The sequence below is a fragment of the Pongo abelii genome, chromosome 13 (assembly GCF_028885655.2).
Source record: "Pongo abelii isolate AG06213 chromosome 13, NHGRI_mPonAbe1-v2.0_pri, whole genome shotgun sequence".
NCBI lineage: Eukaryota > Metazoa > Chordata > Mammalia > Primates > Hominidae > Pongo > Pongo abelii.
The window spans coordinates 23442201-23459862 of NC_071998.2; the positions used below are offsets into that span (position 1 = coordinate 23442201).

General features: G+C 46.1%; 1 protein-coding gene and 1 long non-coding RNA gene across 16 annotated transcripts in view; one reads left to right on the forward strand and one right to left on the reverse strand.

Annotated features, from left to right (window-relative positions):
- Positions 1-17662, forward strand: part of FAM219A (family with sequence similarity 219 member A) — a 60611-nt gene that overhangs the window by 35782 nt on the left and 7167 nt on the right. For 4 of the 13 annotated variants that reach the window (XM_024252208.3, XM_054521015.2, XM_024252207.3 and 1 more), the window contains exon 2: positions 17039-17138. In XM_024252208.3, coding sequence (XP_024107976.1) covers positions 17039-17138 — 100 coding nt within the window. Of the gene's footprint in view, positions 1-17038; positions 17139-17296; positions 17372-17662 lie in introns of all 13 variants that reach the window. The other 9 variants (XM_054521017.2, XM_024252212.3, XM_054521016.2 and 6 more) reach the window with 3 other exon arrangements.
- The window catches only part of LOC129048061 (uncharacterized), a 40586-nt gene that overhangs the window by 16644 nt on the left and 6280 nt on the right, over positions 1-17662 (reverse strand). The window contains exon 3 of one of the 3 annotated variants that reach the window (XR_008510088.2): positions 6637-9552. The exons of the other annotated variants lie outside the window; for them this stretch is intronic. This is a non-coding gene — a long non-coding RNA (uncharacterized LOC129048061). Of the gene's footprint in view, positions 1-6636; positions 9553-17662 lie in introns of those variants that run through there. 3 annotated transcript variants of the gene reach the window in all.

Below are 17662 nucleotides of genomic sequence, written 5' to 3' on the forward strand. Positions count from 1 at the left end.
TATATGTCCAGAACCCAGCACAGTGCCTAGAATATAGATGCCCTTAAAATGTAGGACCAGAACTGAATTTGGTGGCTAACGCCCCTTTCATCTCCTTTTCTTGCACGGCCCTCTTCTTTTGTCTCCTGGGCTCACCATTCTCAGTTTCCAATGCATTTTCTTTCTTGTTGCTTCCTGCCAGTCTCTCTCTCCATCTTGAGCTATCGACTGCTTCAGTGGCTCCAATATTTCCTTCCTGTGGAGAACTCATTGAGCAGGAGGCTTGTGATCAGAAAGCATCCATGCTATTTTCTAAAGAGGGGCTACAAGTGTGTGTTGAGCTCTAGAGACATGATTAGACTAGGTACCAGCCTTCCAAGTGACTGCTTTGCAAGACAGCAGTCCCACAGAGGTGTAAGTTCTGGTACGTTGTTAATCTCATGACTTTATCTAAGTCTCTGAGAAGGGGCTGGGGTAAGAGAGATGAGGAAATTAGATTCAAATTGCCTACCAGGTGTGACTTTGGACATATTACTTTATGCAACCTAGTTCTTCAATTTTAAAATGAAAATGATATTTGCCTTACTTGGTTTTGGGGAGGATTCAATGAAATAATATAGATAAAGCACTTAGCACCATGGCCATGCCTCTGGCAGGTATTTAAGCAACATTAACTAAATGACTGGATGAGTTTTGGAAGAACTACACCTGGGCTAAATTGTTCTGAACAACTCCCTGCCTGGATCCAGCCAGAGTTCTTAGTAGAGCTGCCTCCCCAACGTGAGCTTTGAGAAGTCCCTCCTCTTCTCTCCTCTCTTCCCAGACTATTGTTCCCTCTTGCCACTAGGAATGTAACCAGGTTAAGGTCAGGGTGGAGAGCTCTTTGAGAGGCTGTCTGGGGATGGTGTGGGTGTAGAGAGGCTGGCCTAGAGCCACACTATTCCAAGTGTGGTCCCTGTATTAACAGCATTGGTACCACCTGGGAGCTAATATGAAATGCTGACAATTCAGATTCCAGACCTACTGAATCAGAATCTGCATTTAAATAATATGCCCAGATGATTTCTATGCACATTAATATATTAAGAAACACTGTCCTAGGGGCACAGATGGGTTCAGCAGGGGTGGAGGGTTGAGGGAGTGCAGGTGTGTCAGCTATCTAGAAGAGGTAGAGGTTGTATGGGGGCGGGGGAGGCTGTGACAGGGGGGTGTACTCAGAGAAGAGGAAGTGTCCTCAGAGATGTGGGCTGTAGAGCTGTAGGGGGCTCTTTGGGAAATGTTGGTCATTTGCTGTTTCAGGGCCCCTTCCTATTGATGCCTTGAGTACGAGGTGGTACCCCTTCCTATTGATGCCTTGAGTATGAGTTAGCCGGTGAGTGTCACTGCACCAGCCAGGGAGTGACAGGTGGGCAGGGAAAGGCTCTCTACTGCCCTGAGCCTGCAGAGACACTCCTGCAAGGACCCTAGGACCATCTAGCTTAGCAGTTGAGTATTGTTTTCCATGGAGATGCGTAACCAGCAACTGGCTAGCCTCACTCCTAAAAACATACCCTGAGCTGGTGTTACTCTACAATCTCCCCTCCTTACCTCTGTACCCCCAGCTGGCACACGCACACCCCTATAAGACACACATGAACTTTCTTCTCTTGGGAGACTCAGATGGGAGTTCATAAGTAGGGTTAACCCTCCCCTTCCCCTCTCTGACCTGCTTGACCCCAGGCTGACCCCCAGGCCTCTATGGGCCCCTCAGCCCTGACCCCCCTGCTGCATGGAGCAGGCCTTGTGAGAGTGACTGCAGGCCCTGGGCTTGGCTGGATGCAGCAAAAGTTTGTTTCAGCAGAGCCATTCTCTCTCTCTCTCTCTCTCTCTCTCTCACACACACACACGCACACACACACACACACAGACACACACACACACACACATGAGTTTCACTCTGTCACCCAGGCTGGAGTGCAGTGGTGTGATCACAGCTCACTGCAGCCTCAACTTCTCAGGTTCAAGTGATCCTCCTGCCTCAGGTTCCCAAGTAGCTGGGACCACAAGCACATGCTACCACACCTGGCTAAGTTTTTTTTTTCTTTTTTGTAGAGATGGGGTCTCACTTTGTTGCCCAGGCTCGTCTTGAACTCCTGGGCTCAAGCAATCCTCCCACCTCAGCCTCCTGAAGTGCTGAGATTACAGGCTCATGAGCCACCACGCCTGGTCTTTCTCTTTCTTAAGCACACTTAGGACAGGACTCTCAGTCCCTGATTGCCTTCTTAATAAAAACCCTTTCCAGCCACCCACCTAGAGCCTCTTGACCCTTCCCTTGGGTTATCTGTTTATCTCAATGGTAAAGGAAAAGGCCCTGCTGCAACTGACCCCCCCCAAAATGAGTTGGGGGGTAAGTGAGTGCCCTGTGGCAGGGTGGGAACTACATCAGCAGCAACAAAAAGTCGTAAGGGTAGAGTCCTAGCCCCCAGGGCGGAGCTTCACCAGTAGTTGCTTTAAACCCTCTGCCAAAGTACCCAGTGACCAATAGCCAGGTCTCCACTTTAACCTGGCTCCTGCCCAGGCCCAATCTTGTATGTCAGAGAAGATAATATCACTACCATTATCGCTCTCCTCTGTGCTCCTACCACCCCCCATGCATTCCTGCCTCTGCTGTTCCTGTCTCTTCCTTAAATAGGCTGATCTGTGTGCCTGTCATCTCTGCAATTCTTCTTGGCAAGAACTAGGGCTTGGTGTTTTCCCTCCCCAGTGTACATTGTGCCTTCCCCCTTGTTGGTGTTCAGTGATTATCAAAGTTCTAAGCAAGTGGCAAGTTCACCAATGTTTAATTATTGGGATGACAAAAAGGAAAGACTACAAGAGTGCTCTGGCTAGAGAGCTGAGCTTTAGAGCTGCAAATTATCTTTGTGGGCAAAGAGTAGTGCCTGCCAGGCATAATGGGGGTTAGAGACTTAGAACAAGCTAAAAAGGAGAGGAAGGGCAGTGACAGGAAATGCCACAGAGGGGAAAAGCTATTTGATACCAGCCCTCCAAGTCCATTGTCCATTGCAGACAAGTTGGTCCTTATACTTCCAAGGCCAGAGGGAAGAAATCCCATAGACTCTGCCAATTACTTTGCTTTCCTGCAAATCAAGGAGCCCCAAAGATTTATGAACCAGTGCAGGCCAGGCTCAGTTCCTTGAGTAATTGAAGCTTACTAAAAAGCCTTAAGTGAGATTTGGGGCCAAGATTCAGACAAGGATCCACAAGTCAATCTGGCCCAGACAAATGTCAGTGTCTGCTGGCATTTCTCCTGTTTCCGCTTCCTGCCAGGTGTGGGGCTCTCAAGGAGTCTCCAACCACATGTCCTGTACTGATTCCTGGGCAGTATTCTCCTCAGTGTCTGTGCCTCCTCCCTTACCTTGAAGAACTGGAATCCACATTCTAGAAGGAAACTGAAAGATCCTCTGGACTGTGCTCCCTAAAGCGCTGTTAACCTTGAACAACCTTGCCATCTTCCTGTCCTCTGGGCCCTGTCTAAGGGGCACCTCAAGTAGAAAGCCCCCAGAAACCCAACCCCAAATCCCCAGCCCCGTCCAACTCCCCTGTTCTTAGAATAATTTTCCCTCTCCTATGAAAGGCCTCATCCCCAAAAGTCTGTGTTGTCTGGATCTGAATATGAAAAGGGAAGGGACTGCCTCCTCCCCGCTGCCCACCACACACCTTATTTTTCTGCCTAGGTCCTGCTTCTCAATCTTTTTTTAAAAAATTGCATTAGAATATGCATAACATAAAAGTTACCATTTTAACCATCGTGGGGCTTTGTCTGTATGTTTGTTTGTTTGAGACAGTCTTGCTCTGTCACCCAAGCTGACGTGCAGTGGTGCAATCTTGGCTCACTGCAACCTCTGCCTCCCAGGTTCAATAGATTCTCCTACCTCAGCCTCCTGAGTAGTTGGGGTAACAGGTGTGCAACACCACACCTGGCTAATTTTTTGTGTGTGTTTTCAGTAGAGACAGGGTTTCACTGTGTTGGCCAGGCTGGTCTCAAACTCCTGGCCTCAAGTGATCCACCCACCTCGGCCTCCCAAAGTGCTGGGATTACAGGCATGAGCCACTGCATCTGGCCAATTTTAACCATTGTAGATCTATTTTTAAAGAACTTTGTACCTTAACTCCTTTCTCCATTAAATTAGATGATCTTTCCCTAAAGAGATTGAAATGGGGGAGGTGAGGATGATGTGGGGTTCAAAGACCTTGTAGGTCACAAGACTTGACATAGGCCAAGACCAATGTCTTAAACTGGTCCAAATGTAAGGCAGGAGCCTCCTCAACATCTGGCTCAGGGGATGAGGGTCAGGAGTAGGCCAAGCCAGTCCCCCCAGAAGGAAGTAAGCCTTCTCCACTTATGACTCTGGCATCTACCTCCTGGGTCATGAGGCTTGGCCCTTAGGCCCTTATGCACAGGCTTCCCCCAAGCCATAACTACAGTGATTATCCCTGAGTTGAGGTATTTATCCTATCTCCCAAATGAAGGCTTTCTGATGACAGGGTTTCCTGGTGAATGGTAATAGGAATGAATAGCAGAGCATCAGTCTAAGACATCAGTCTTGTCCTAACCATGAAGAAGCAGAGCAGGATTCTAAATCATCTTTTAAAACATTCTTTGGCCCCCTGTCTCTTCTTCATTTCAAAAACAAATCCTTTTTTTTTTTTTTTTTTTTTACCATCTCACTACCAGCTCTGTACTTTCACCATCCTTTTCTCTCCCTGTTCCTGAGTAGCTATTTCTGAAAACTAAATAATAGGTAGGTTAATAGGAGCTGCTGCCCTACCTGGGGTAACTCCAAAGCCATTTTGGTTAATTCTCCCACCCCACATCTAAAAGCAACGGAGACACTCTGTGAGATTTGCTTTCTGGCTCCGCAATTACCATCACGGTTCCTATAGCTGACATGCTGGCACAGGGGAGGACTGGCTAAAGCACAGTGCCCAGTTGCCAGGCAGCGCCAGTGCTCCACTTAAAGCCCTTCCCAATCTTCAGTGTAAGAGTCTTCCCTCCTTTTGTTCTTAATTGGTGGCCTCAAGTCAGGAGTATTTTGTCTGGCAGGTGATGCCCAGAGGAAATTCTGTTCTATGAAAGAAGATTCCCCAGAGGGAACCAGGTAAATGAGGACTGGAACAGAGCTCTCATGGAAGATAATGGGTAAATGTGATGACCTGAAATTCCCTGACACACAGTGACAAATAAAGCATTAAAAACCAGCTATACTCTCAGTCATGACTGGAGGCATTGTAAATTGGAACAATCCTTTGGGAAAGCATTTTGGCAATATCTATCAAGAAACTTAAAAGCACTCATGTTTTTTACTGAGTAATCTACTTTATTTAGGAAATGATCCTAAATGTAAATATATGTGGATTTCAGTGTAGCATTATCTATAATAGTGAAAAGTTGCAAACAACTCGAATGTCGAAAATAAATGAATGATTACAAAGTTACTCTACATCCTCTCTATGGATATTATGCAGCCATTAAACTGATAGTTATAAAAACTATGTAAGAATATAAAGCTAGGGGCTGGGAATGGTGGTTCACACCTGTAATCCCAGCACTTTGGGAGGCCGAGCAGGAGGATCACTTGAGGCCAGGAGTTCGAGACCAGCCTGGCCAACGTGGCAAAATCCTGTCTCTACTAAAAATACAAAAATTAGCCAGATATGGTGGTGCATGCCTGTAATCCCAGGTACTCAGGAGGCTGAGGCAGTGAGCTGAGATCACACCACTGCACTCCAGCCTGGGCAACCAGCCTGGGCAACAGAGCGAGACTCTGACTCCAAAAAGAAGAAGAAGAAGGAGAAGGGGAAGGGGAAAGGGAAGGGGAAGAAGGAAGAGGGAAGAGGGAAGAAGGAAGAAGGAGAAGATAAAGCTAGGTGCAGTGACATGTACCTGTAATCCCAGATACTCGGGAAGCTGAAGTAGTAGGATCACTTGAGTCCAGGAGTTCAAGGCTGTAGTAAGCTATGATTGTGCCTGTGAATAGCCACTGCACTCCATCCTGAGCAACAAGAAAGACCCTGCCTCTATTAAAAAAAAAAAAAAAAAAAAAAAAAAAAAGAACATGGAGAGCTGATTATGTTCTGATACTAATTTTAAAAATACAGAAATACAAAATATAATACTTTTTTTTTTTTTGAGACAGAGTCTCACTTTGTTGCCCAGGCTGGAGTCCAGTGGCATGATCTTGACTCACTGCAACCTCTACCTCCCAGGTTCAAGTAATTCTCGTGCCTCAGCACCCCACCACACCCAGCTAATTTTTATATTTTTTAGTAGAGAAGGGGTTTTGCCATGTTGGCCAGGCTGGTCTCGAATTCCTGGCCTCAAGTGATCCTCCTGCCTCGGCCTCCCAAAGTGCTGGGATTACAGGCATGAACCACAGTACCCGGCCACAAAATATACTATGTTCTTTAAACGTTGTTCTATGCACATGTATTAGTTGCTACTCTCTGATTACAGTAACAAAATAAAAAACCCAACTGAAGCTAAGAAAGAGAACAAACTATGAAGACACTAGGGTTTCTTTATTTTCTCTCCCCTTCCTTCCTTCCTTCCTTCTTCTTTCCTTCCTTCCTTCCCTCCCTCCCTCCCTCCCCCCATCTCTCTCTCTCTTTCTTTCTTTCTCTTTCTTTTCTTTCTTTCTTTCCTTCTTCTTTCTTTCTTTCCTTCTTTCTTTCTTTCTTTCTTTCTCTCTCTCTCTCTCTCTCTTTCTTTCTTTCTTTTTCTTTCCTTCCTTCCTTCTTTCTTCTCAGGATCTCACTCTGTCACTCAGGCTAGAATGCAGTGGCACAATCATAGCTCACTCCAGCCTCAACCTCTTGGGCTCAGGCGATCCTCCCACTCAGCCTTCCGAGTAGCTGGGGCTACAGGTGTGTGCCACCACACCTGGCTAATTTTTTGTCTTTTTGGAGAGTCACCTTCTTGCTATCTTGCCTAGGCTGGGTTTCTTATAATGCCTAAGCACAGCATGAAGTCAAGCTTTGGATGGGTAAGGCAGGCTCTAGAACCAGAGACTGAAACCTAGGGAGCACTCTCACCATCTCTTGTGTTTACTTCTTTCTGAACATCAGCTGTATTCTTGTTTCTCTCCCCAATGGCTCTCTCTGTTACCTAATCCACAGTCTTGAACTTTACATCTCCATTTAAGTCCCACTTCCTGATTCTGGGGGATACTAATTTGCTCTGCCTCATCCAGGCATTTATCCAATTGGGTGGAATCACAGAACCAGCATAGTTCCTGGAGGCTCACTCCTATGACCATGAAGATGGGAACAGCACCAACTCCCAAAGAAGGAAGGGAAGCCCCAGAGTGTTGCTGCTGTAGTATACGCAAAAGACTCACATACCGTAGAACATTATCAGTGCTTTTCTCAAGGTGGTGAAACTAAAGGTGATTTGTTAAAATTTTAGTATGTATTACTTTATAGTAGAAAAATCTATAAAACTTTTCATAGCTACAGTTGTTACTAGGCCTGGGGGCAGTAGCACCCCCCACCATTTTGGTTGTCCCAGTGACAGATACCATTAAAGATACTAAAGCTTGGCAGTGCTTACTTTTAGTAATGAATTCTATACTAGCAGCTGTTTAAGGAGTCAGAAAATCCTCAGCTACTCCCAAGACCAGTTGGAGCTCCCAAACTCTAGCCCGAGTGTGATAATCCTTCCCATTTCTTTTTGGTGAACTTGACCATACCCCAAAATGCAAATGCTCTGCAGAAGTGTGGTTTGTGGAAAGAAAGAGTGCTTTCCCAACTTGGGCATCATAGTGAGACCCCCTCTCTAAAAAAAAAAAAAAAAAAAAAAAAAAAAAAAAAAAAATTTAGCCAGGCATAGTGGCTATGTGTGCCTATAGACCTAGTTACTCAGGGGGCTGAGGCAGGAGGTCACTTGAGCCCAGGAGGTCAAGGTTACAGTGAGCTATGACAGCACCACTGCACTCTAGCTTGGATGACAGAGTGAGACCCTGTCTCTAAAAAACTAAAAGAAAAAAAGACAAAGAAGGAAACAAAGAAAAGAAAGAGAAAAGATGCTTTCCTCTTCTGCATTCTACTGCCAGCTCATAGTCCAGAGCTCGAGAGTGGTCACTCAGTGTGCTGACTTTATTTGAAATGGGTCTTCTTTTAGAGAAAAACTTAGAAGATTTGGGAGATTTAGACTGATAAGAGAAGCCTCCCTGGGCCAGCCAGGATTCTCTGCCCTCTCTCCTAAATGTAGGCTTCACAAACTTTATCTCCAGATTTTCTGTTCTCCCCCTATTTGTAAGACCCACTAACACTTGGAGAGATCCTCTCCATTATGATTCCCTGATTCTCTTCCAGATCTCCCACAAAGACCTTATCCCTATAAGAAGTCTTTGTCTTTCCCTGTAAGTGGGATCCCTAAGGACCTTTTTGTTTTATTTTATTTTATTTTATTTTAAGTTCTGGGATACATGTGCAGAACATGCAGGTTTGTTACATAGGTATACATGTGCCATGGTGGTTTGCTGCATCTATCCCCTAAGGATCTTAATATGTCCCAAAAGGACATAAGTCCTGGTGAATTGCCTGGTTCTTCAGGCAGTGCCTGGGGAAAACTTGGAGAAAGGGAGATGGGGAACAAAAACAGGAGCTGCCCAACAGTGGGATTCAGAAATGGCCAATGTGTTGAGGCGTGACTTCAGGTCATACTGCAGAGTAAGAGCTGTCATTGGCCAGATGACTCATACGTTGAGGTGTGGAGTCAGAGAAGATGGGAATGCTTTAGGCTGAATGGACAGCCCTCTGCAAGGAAATAGAGCCATCTAACTAATGCATAGATTGCTACTAACTATTCTTGGACCAGAGGCAAGATTTCTACCCATCCATGAGCACTTAGTGAAGTTAAGTTACACTTGCTGGATCTCCCTCTAAAAGTTGATACGTAAACATGCTTATTTCTACACACTGCCATGAGACGTTTTGGAATGGAATAGCCCTGAACAGGAAGACCACAGCCCCAAGTTTCTCAGCTGATCTCTGGATAAATTTGTGATAAGAAACAGAGCTGGTCTTTGATGCTATATTTTACTGTGCCTACTTGTCAGAGAGTGGCCTGAGCCACAGACCTTCCCTGACTTCCCATTTCTTATCAGCACTATCCTTCCTGGCCCTGATTTCTGCTTTCTGTTTTTCTGTCTATCTTGCCTCTTGCTATTATCCAGGGAAAATAAACAGGTACAGGCATGACTTTATTCCAGAAGTAGCTTTCCAGCATTCTCCAACTCAGAACTGCCTCCCCCAATTAGCCTTAAAACTAAAGGAAAATTCTTCTGTGTTCTGTGAAGAAGGGTTAGATGGTATGAGCACTTTGCTTCTTCATATGTCACTCTAAATCCATTTCCATTTTCATCTTCCTAAGAATTAGTACTTGGAGGTGAAAACAGAGGTCACCTTCTCTTCTTGGGAAGGCTGATATTGAATCATGTCTGTACTCTGGATTATCATGTTCAGTCCACAAGACAATGGCAAGATTGTTCAGCACCACGGAGAGCGCCTTTCATCCTCAGGACTGGATCATGGCTGGGTGAAAGATGAGGATTGTAGCTGAGAGCCCAGCCAGTCTGATCTCCTTCCACTCTGGCCAACCATCAAATATTCCTCTTTTTCCCAACCCCTTAGTGTTCATCTTTTTCCTTTTACTAATGAGTTTTTTTTAGGAACGAACTACCCTAATTTTCCACCCCCTTTCTGCCTCCATGTTATCTGAATCCCCCACCTCCCTTCCTCCTTTCCTCTCCTCACCTCACCTTCCTTACCTCCCTTCTGTTTTGTTAAGGAGACTCCCTCCTATGGTCCAAAGTTCTGGCTCCATCTGCTCATGATTCCTCAAAGACCATGCCCCCTCAAACATCTCCTTTTCTACACAGCTTCCTTCCCCTCAGTCTAGGACAGGTCTGGTATTCCCTAGCTCTAAAGAAATTCTAGAACTCTAAAGCTCTCTCTGGCTGCCACCCATTCTCATTCCTTCCCTTCTCAGTCTTGCTCCTTTAAAGAATGGCCTGTGGTCACTCTGTCTGCTTCTTCATCTCCTATTCTCTCCTAAATCCCTTGTCATCTGGGCTCTGTTTCTACTCTTCAGCTAAAATTGTGTTCACTGAGACTACCTGTGACTTTCTTATTTCTAAATTTTGTCTTTATCTTATTTCTAAATTTTGTCTTTATCTAAATTTTGTCTTTATCATTGTCAAATATCTGCTTATTTGACACTGTTGATTTCTTCCACCTTGAAACTCTACTTGAATGGTTCCTAGTTCTACTCTTATTCCTCTCTGCTCCTACCCAGTCTCCTTCCTCCATTCATTACCTAAGGTTGGATATTTCCCAGAACTTCACCCTTGGTTTTTTTTTTTTTCACTCTGCTCATTCTGAGAGACCTTATTCTTCACTGTGACTTACATCACCACCAGCCCACACCCATTTTCTGAGCTCCCACACTTCAAATCCTACCAACTAGTGGTATCATCTGGGTGTCCAAAAGACACCTCAAAATTCAACATGTTCCCAAATGAACTCATCTGATTTTTCCCTAGCAATGCAGTTGTGCCTTCTTCTGCATTTAATAACTTGTCTTAATAATTAGTACTCTTCCCAATTACCTCCAGACAGAAAACTAGGAATGTCCAGACCCTTTGTTTTACATTTTATATCAGAAGCCTGCCAATTCTACTCTTTTTTGACATCTTCCTTTCTGTCCTTTTATCTTCTGCTGCTGCTTGGTTCAGGCCCCTATTGTCTCTTGCTGGCATTGTTGCAGTAGTTTCCTAATTATCCTTACCTCCAATCTCACTCCCTTCCCACCCGTCTTGCACATGGCTATCGGAGGGTCCTTTTCCATCTCAAATCTGACCATGTTACTCCCTGCTTAAGGCTTCATTGGCTCCCCATCATCTTCTGAGTAAAGAAAAAAATCAAAGCCCACCTTCCAGCATGATCTGAGCCCCCTCCTGACTCCACCAACTTGATTTCCTGCAACTTTTCACCATACCTTCTGAGCTTCAACTATAGCAAAATGCCGACTATTCCTTGAATGTACTATGCTAGTTTCCTGCTTCTGAGACTTTTCACATGTTCCCTGAATGTCCTTACTCCTCGCTCTTAAACTAACTTGTGACCTAATGTTTTAAGATCTTTTCAAGTGTCTCATTTGACCACCCTCCCTTTGTCCCATTCCCTCTAATTTTATATGGCTCTTGGTTACCTTTATTAATAATTATTGGGAACTTCTTAAAGATGGGACTGTTTTCTTTTCTTTCTTTCTTTTTTTTTTTTTTTTTTTTTTGTTTTTTTGAGACAGAGTCTCGCTCTGTTGCCCAGGCTGGAGTGCAGAGGCACGATCTTGGCTCACTGCAAGCTCTGCCTCCCGGGTTCAAGCCATTCTCCTGCCTCAGCCTCCCGAGTAGCTGGGACTACAGGCGCCCACCACCGTGCCTGGCTACGTTTTTGTATTTTTAGTAGAGATGGGGTTTCACCGTGGTCTCGATCTCCTGACCTCGTGATCCGCCCGCCTTGGCCTCCCAAAGTGCTAGGATAACAGGCGTGAGCCACCGTGCTCAGCCCTTTTTTTTTTTTTTATTTTTAAAGACAGGGTCTCAATATGTCAATATGTTGCCCAGACTGGACTTGAACTCCTTAGTTTAAGTGATTCTCCTGCCTCAGTCTCATGTAGCTAGGACTATAGGTGCATGCCAGCATGCCCAGTTGGGACTCTTTTCCATTTGTATTTGTGAGCCCTATCATCATTAAATAAACGAAAGAATTGTATCGTGCTGGAGTGAGGGAAGAGAGGAAACAGGGTGCCCTGCGGTCAGGCCTTTCATCACCCTAAGGAGGGCACACCTTTTCTACAGATACCTCCATATATAAGCCAGGCTCCAACCTATGTGGTGTCAGGGCTACAGCTACAGGCCAGCCACTCCCAGGGCACACTGACCATGATAGTGTAGGCCTCACTGAACCTATACTAATGATATCTTTACAGTTAACATGGATATAGTGCTAAGGGTATACTATGCTAAGGACTATTCTAACTGCTTTAATACATATTAACTCCTTTTATCCTCACAAGAACCCTTGAACTAGGTATTAGTGTTAGTCCCATTTACAGATGAGGAAGCTGAAACCCAGATTGTATAGCTACTAACTGGAGGAGCTGGAATTTGAACCTAGGCACTCTGGCTCCAGAGTCTGTGCTTTTAACCATTACAATCTTCCTTTCAGTCTGTGTGGCAAGGAGGATGGGATTGTGTAGATTGTCTTCCTTTAGTCAGAGCATCCCCTTAGCACTGAGAGTGAGGTCAGCCCATCCAAGCCATATGTCTGTTGCCCAGTGGAGGAGGAGTATAATTTGAATGTTGGGGAGGCAATCACATGTCTACTGGGTACTTACGAGAATCAGATAAGCTCATGGATCTGAAGACATACATTAGGAACTACAAGACACTCTACAAGTTTTATTTTTTGCCACCTAGAGTCCTACCAGAGTAGCCCGTAAAAGTCTGCGGGTCATTCAGGAAAGCAGACTCTTCCATCTACTTATCCAGATCCTCCTTCTTAAGACTCAGGCATGAGCCTTGAAGGTTCCACACTTTGTTTTTTTCCTTTGTTTCCCTTTTTTACCACCCAATTCTATCCTGCTTATTTGGGATCTCTTGGGTCCCAGCCTACCATTGTATTGACTGCACTACCCACAGCTCCGACAAGTAAGGCCAGCCAGCTAAAGACAGTTCATGAGTTGGTACAGCCCTGGGGCAGGGGGACAAGGCAAGAGGTTAATATGCAGACTGATGCTTGGGCCTGCAGGAATGGAGCAGCCTCCCAGAGGGCCTGTCTTTAGCTCCAAGCCCAAATCATGTTCTCTTCCCTATGTCCCTCCCTGCATGCTTTGAAAGGTTATTGACTCCATCACTGACCTTGGGTAACACACTTCCCCTCTTGGCCCAGGTTTCCTCATTTTTTAAAAAGAATGGGTGATAAGCTGATATTTGTTGAAGCTGTTGATAGGTACCTATGATCTCACTATACTGTTTTCTCTACTTGTTATAATTTCCATAATAAAACATTTTTAAACATTTAAAATCAAAAGATTTTAACCTTTTTTAAAAAATAGAACCTTTTCTCCAACCAAAATGTTGCAACAGGCTGATATATAAATGAAATAAAGGTGGATCTACTCTTATTAAAGGGAAGCCAGACCCCCATCCTATAGCTTCCCCTTCACAGTCACTCAGGGAACACAGTTTAATGAAAATCAGTGGACCAAACTATTATAATTCTAAGGATTCTTCTGATGCTTTTGCCTTCCTCTAGCTATATTGGCTTTGCACTAGCCATTAGCCTATATATCCTGTCCCAGAAACAGTGAGGCTAGGCTATTAATCATCTCTGTAGTCTTCGGAGAATTTATTTGAAGGGTTGCAGAAACATGGGCTGCTGTTAGAGATGCATTTCAATGTCTGTCTCTGCTGAGTGTTTATTAATAATCTTGTTAATCCCCACTCTAGTTCCCGGATCTAGCTAACGCCTTCAGATGTCCTTGGGGGGCACTTTAAATTCTCCCTGATTTCTTGGAGCCAGGCACTTCCTTCTGCCTGGAGTCTTTTCTGATACTTACATTCATGAATATTTTACATTTAATCTCCCTGATTACATTGCCATGCAATGGTTGTGGTGCATTGGCTGCATTTATAAGGGAAGACATAGAGGAAGCTCACAGTAAAGGCTTATGTTTGCAGGCACAGTGCCAGAGATCTTTGTGCTTGCCACTAAGGTGGCCTTCTGTCATGGATAGTGATGGAGGAGATGCTGAATGGTGGGCTTTGCATGGGACCGCTCAGCCTAGGGCTCTGCCCCCTGGTCAGGCCCTCCTGAGTTGTGGTCCAAAGGAGCTGGCAGTTTCACCCAGGATCAAATACCACCAGGAACTGCCCAGTAGGCCTCAAGGACCACATGTGAGTCCCTGTGACCAGAGTTGCTCAACAGCTTCCTAGCCCTGTCCTTCCTATGAAATCTACCTCCCATGTTACCATTCACACCCAGTACCTCCAGACTGAGAGAAGAAACTTTGATGAACTCATCTGCACTGAGGAGTAAAAAGTTAGCTCCAAATGTCTAAGGGCTTGTGTTTTTAAAAATCAGCCCCAGGGAAAGGATGGTGAGGCCTAACACTCTCATGTGATAGATGGGTTAGAAGGTTAAGGAGGAGATGCAGGATCGAAATGCCACAGATTTAGAAGTCATCAGTGTAAAAATGCCAATCAGAACTATAGGAGACATCAGGGCTCCCCAAGGAGAGAGAGGAGGGCCAAGGGCAGGACCCTACAGAGGAGGCAAAGGGTTGTGGGAGGACAGAGAAATGATAGTCAAAGAAGCAAGAGATGAGCCAAGGGAGGAAGCCTTTTCCAAATGGATGTGGTATATGTGACATGTGACGAATGCTACCAAAAAAGTGAAAGAATGTGACTTGGGACTTGGAAATGTGCCAGTGCTGCCCTGGTAGGGTCCTATCAGCATGTTTATGGGATTTGCCCTTTAGAAAGCCTTCCCTCTGGCTGCTTTGCAGTGAGCAGTCTCTGTGGCCCACAGGAAATCCAGAGCCCAGCTGTCCCATCTCCACCTCCCTTGCAGGTAGCCGCTGAGAGGCTGTTTTGGCTGCAGAGAGGCATGTCGGGGCCACTAGAGGTTTGCTTCTCCAAGGCTGTGCAGGAAAGGTGCTGTCTATTAGTCTCTCACGGTGGTTGTTGAGCCAGGGAGGATGAAGGACTTGCAGCGTGGGAAGTTGCCCAAGATGCAGGCATTGTGGCGCCCAGCCTTTCTGAGCAAAGCCTCCTGCCCTTCTTCTACTCAGTCAAGGCTAAGGGCTAGGGATCAAAGCAGGGGAGGGAGGCACAGGTTTTGCCCTCAGGAACTTGCAAACCACCGTGGCAACACAGCCCACCTAGAGCCTTGTGCTCTGGATGGCCTGAAGGAACACAGACAAGGCCAGGATTTCCCTCTCAAACCTGCTAGACTTTTCCCTTTCCCATTAGTGACAAGCATGTTTTCATGCCCACTGCCTCATTTTAAAGGGAACAGAAGCCACCATAATGGTTATATATCCTTCCTTGCCAGGTCACCAGCAGCGACTCAGATCCCTGGGCCTGACACTGTGGCAGCGTTCTACATGCCCATCTGTCTACTCCCTGCATCCGCAGAGGCAGAACAGGCAGCAGCCTTGGATCCCCTCTGCACTCCTCACACCTTAGGCTTAGCAATCTACAGGCCCTGGTTAAAATGCAAAGACAAGGGAAGAGGTTAATATGCAGACTGATGCTTGGGCCTGCAGGAATGGAGCAGCCTCCCAGAGGGCCTGTCTTTAGCTCCAAGCCCAAATCATGTTCTCTTCCCTATGTCCCTCCCTGCATGCTTTGAAAGGTTATTGACTCCATCACTGACCTTGGGTAAGACACTTCCCCTCTTGGCCCAGGTTTCCTCATTTAAAAAGAATGGGTGATAAGTTGATATTTGTTGAAGCTGTTGATAGGTACCTATGATCTCACTATACTGTTTTCTCTACTTGTTATAATTTCCATAATAAAACATTTTTAAACATTTAAAATCAAAAGATTTTAACCCTTTTTAAAAAATAGAACCTTTTCTCCAACCAAAATGTTGCAACAGGCTGATATATAAATGAAATAAAGGTGAATCTACTCTTATTAAAGGGAAGCCAGACCCCCATCCTATAGCTAGGATGGCAGCACCCCGTCAATATTTTGTCCTCAGAGTCTCAGGGAGAATGTGGATGACTTCAGCCACTTCCAACTGACTGAGGCAGGCTGGGCCATGGCCCTGGATCTTGCAGCAGAGGAGGGTGTTTGGGAGGGGATGGCAAGGCTAGATAAGGACTCTTAGTGAGGCATGGTGGCTCATGCCTGTAATCCTAGCACTTTGGGAGGCTGAGGCAGGCGGATCATGAGGTCAGGAGTTCGAGACCAGCCTGGCCAATATGGTGAAACCCCATCTCTACTAAAAATACAAAAATTAGCTGGGTATGGTGGTGTGTACCTGTAGTCCCAGCTGCTCAGGAGGCTGAGGCAGGAGAATTGCTTGAAACTGGGAGGCGGAGATTGCAGTAAGCCAAGATCGCACCACTGCACTCCAGCCTGGGCGACAGAGCAAGACTCCATCTCAAAAAAAAAAAAAAAAAGGACTCTGGACAGCACAGTTCCCAGCCCAATTAGAGATGAGTGAAGTGAAGAGGGCAGTGAGGAGGATGTCAAAGGTTCCAGACTCAGGACAGTACACAGAATGTGTGCTTTCCTATCTTCCTGACCATCTGCACTCTTGGCAGCAAAAGACTAACTGGCCACCTGCTGGTTTGGCATTATTTGTCTTCTCACCTACTGTACCTAGCCAACTTTTCAGGTTCTCCCAGGAGACACTCTTTAGGTGTCATTTGTGAGCTGGAGAAGTCCTCATTAGAACTATTTTTTGTCCAGTGGCTGTAGCCTTGAAGGCTGGTGTGGCTTGGCCAGTCAGTTCTCTGGATCCTGTGAAGGGACCTGTCCAGCACAGGGAAACAGAGGGAGAAGACCCATCTCAGACAGCACCTGCTCTCCCCTTAACCCAGACTTAAACTCACAGGAACCTAGGAAGACCTTGCCAAGCAAGTACACAGGAAGGGCCTGAGGGGAAGGGCTACTAGTATGGGAGTTAGGAGAAGGAAGTCCTGTGAGTTTAAAGAAATCATGATGGGCTTTCTGGAGGAGGCTGGACCACACAGGACTTTGAGGACACACACCATGTTGGGTGTACATGGAACCCAGATCCTTGGTTCTTCTACCTAGCCCAGTGTTTTTGTCCCACGGTAGATGGGTCTGCCTCTCTCTCCCTGAACGCCCTGCCTGCTGTGAGGGGTGGATGCTCACAGAAGCCCAGAGGGCAGGTGGGAAGGCTAGCTTCAGGACTGAGAGCAGCCCCCTGTCTTCACTCCCTAACAACTCTCTGTCTTGCTGCTTTCTCCCCACAGGACCCAGCCGCCGCCTCCATCTCTGACGGAGACTGTGACGCCCGGGAGGGTGAGTCAGTAGCCATGAATTACAAACCATCCCCGCTCCAAGTGAAGCTGGGTGAGTGTGTCTGGGGGGTGAGGGAGATGTGGGGAGTAGGCAAGATGCTCTGGGCTGGGTCTACAATGAGGTGCCACAAATAAACCAGCTCAGCCTAGATGATTCCAAGACTCAAGCCTTCAAGTCATTGGCACTGCCAGGCACCTTGTCTCCTGCAGGCAAAGAGGGCAGTTACAGTTCTCTGCAGGAGCCTGAAACTCTAAGAGGCATCTCTGAAGCCAAGAACATTCCAGGTATTCCGGGGGATAGTTGCAGGGGGAAAAGCATGGAACCCCAGAGAGAGGACTTGGAAGTCCCATCAAACACTGGATCAGGCTGAGAGGAAGCTGCCTTAGAAGTGGGGTGTTACTTGTTATGTCTAAGGGATAGAAAGGAATGAGAGTTCCAACCCTAGAAGCCGAGCCCCTCTCCTGATTACAATCTCAGCCCATCTAGAGATCTCTGGGCCCAGCTGGCACCTATTTGGGGGAGTTTTCTCTTAGTTTCTTAGAAAACCCAAATATCTCCCTTCCTTTCCGGGCCAC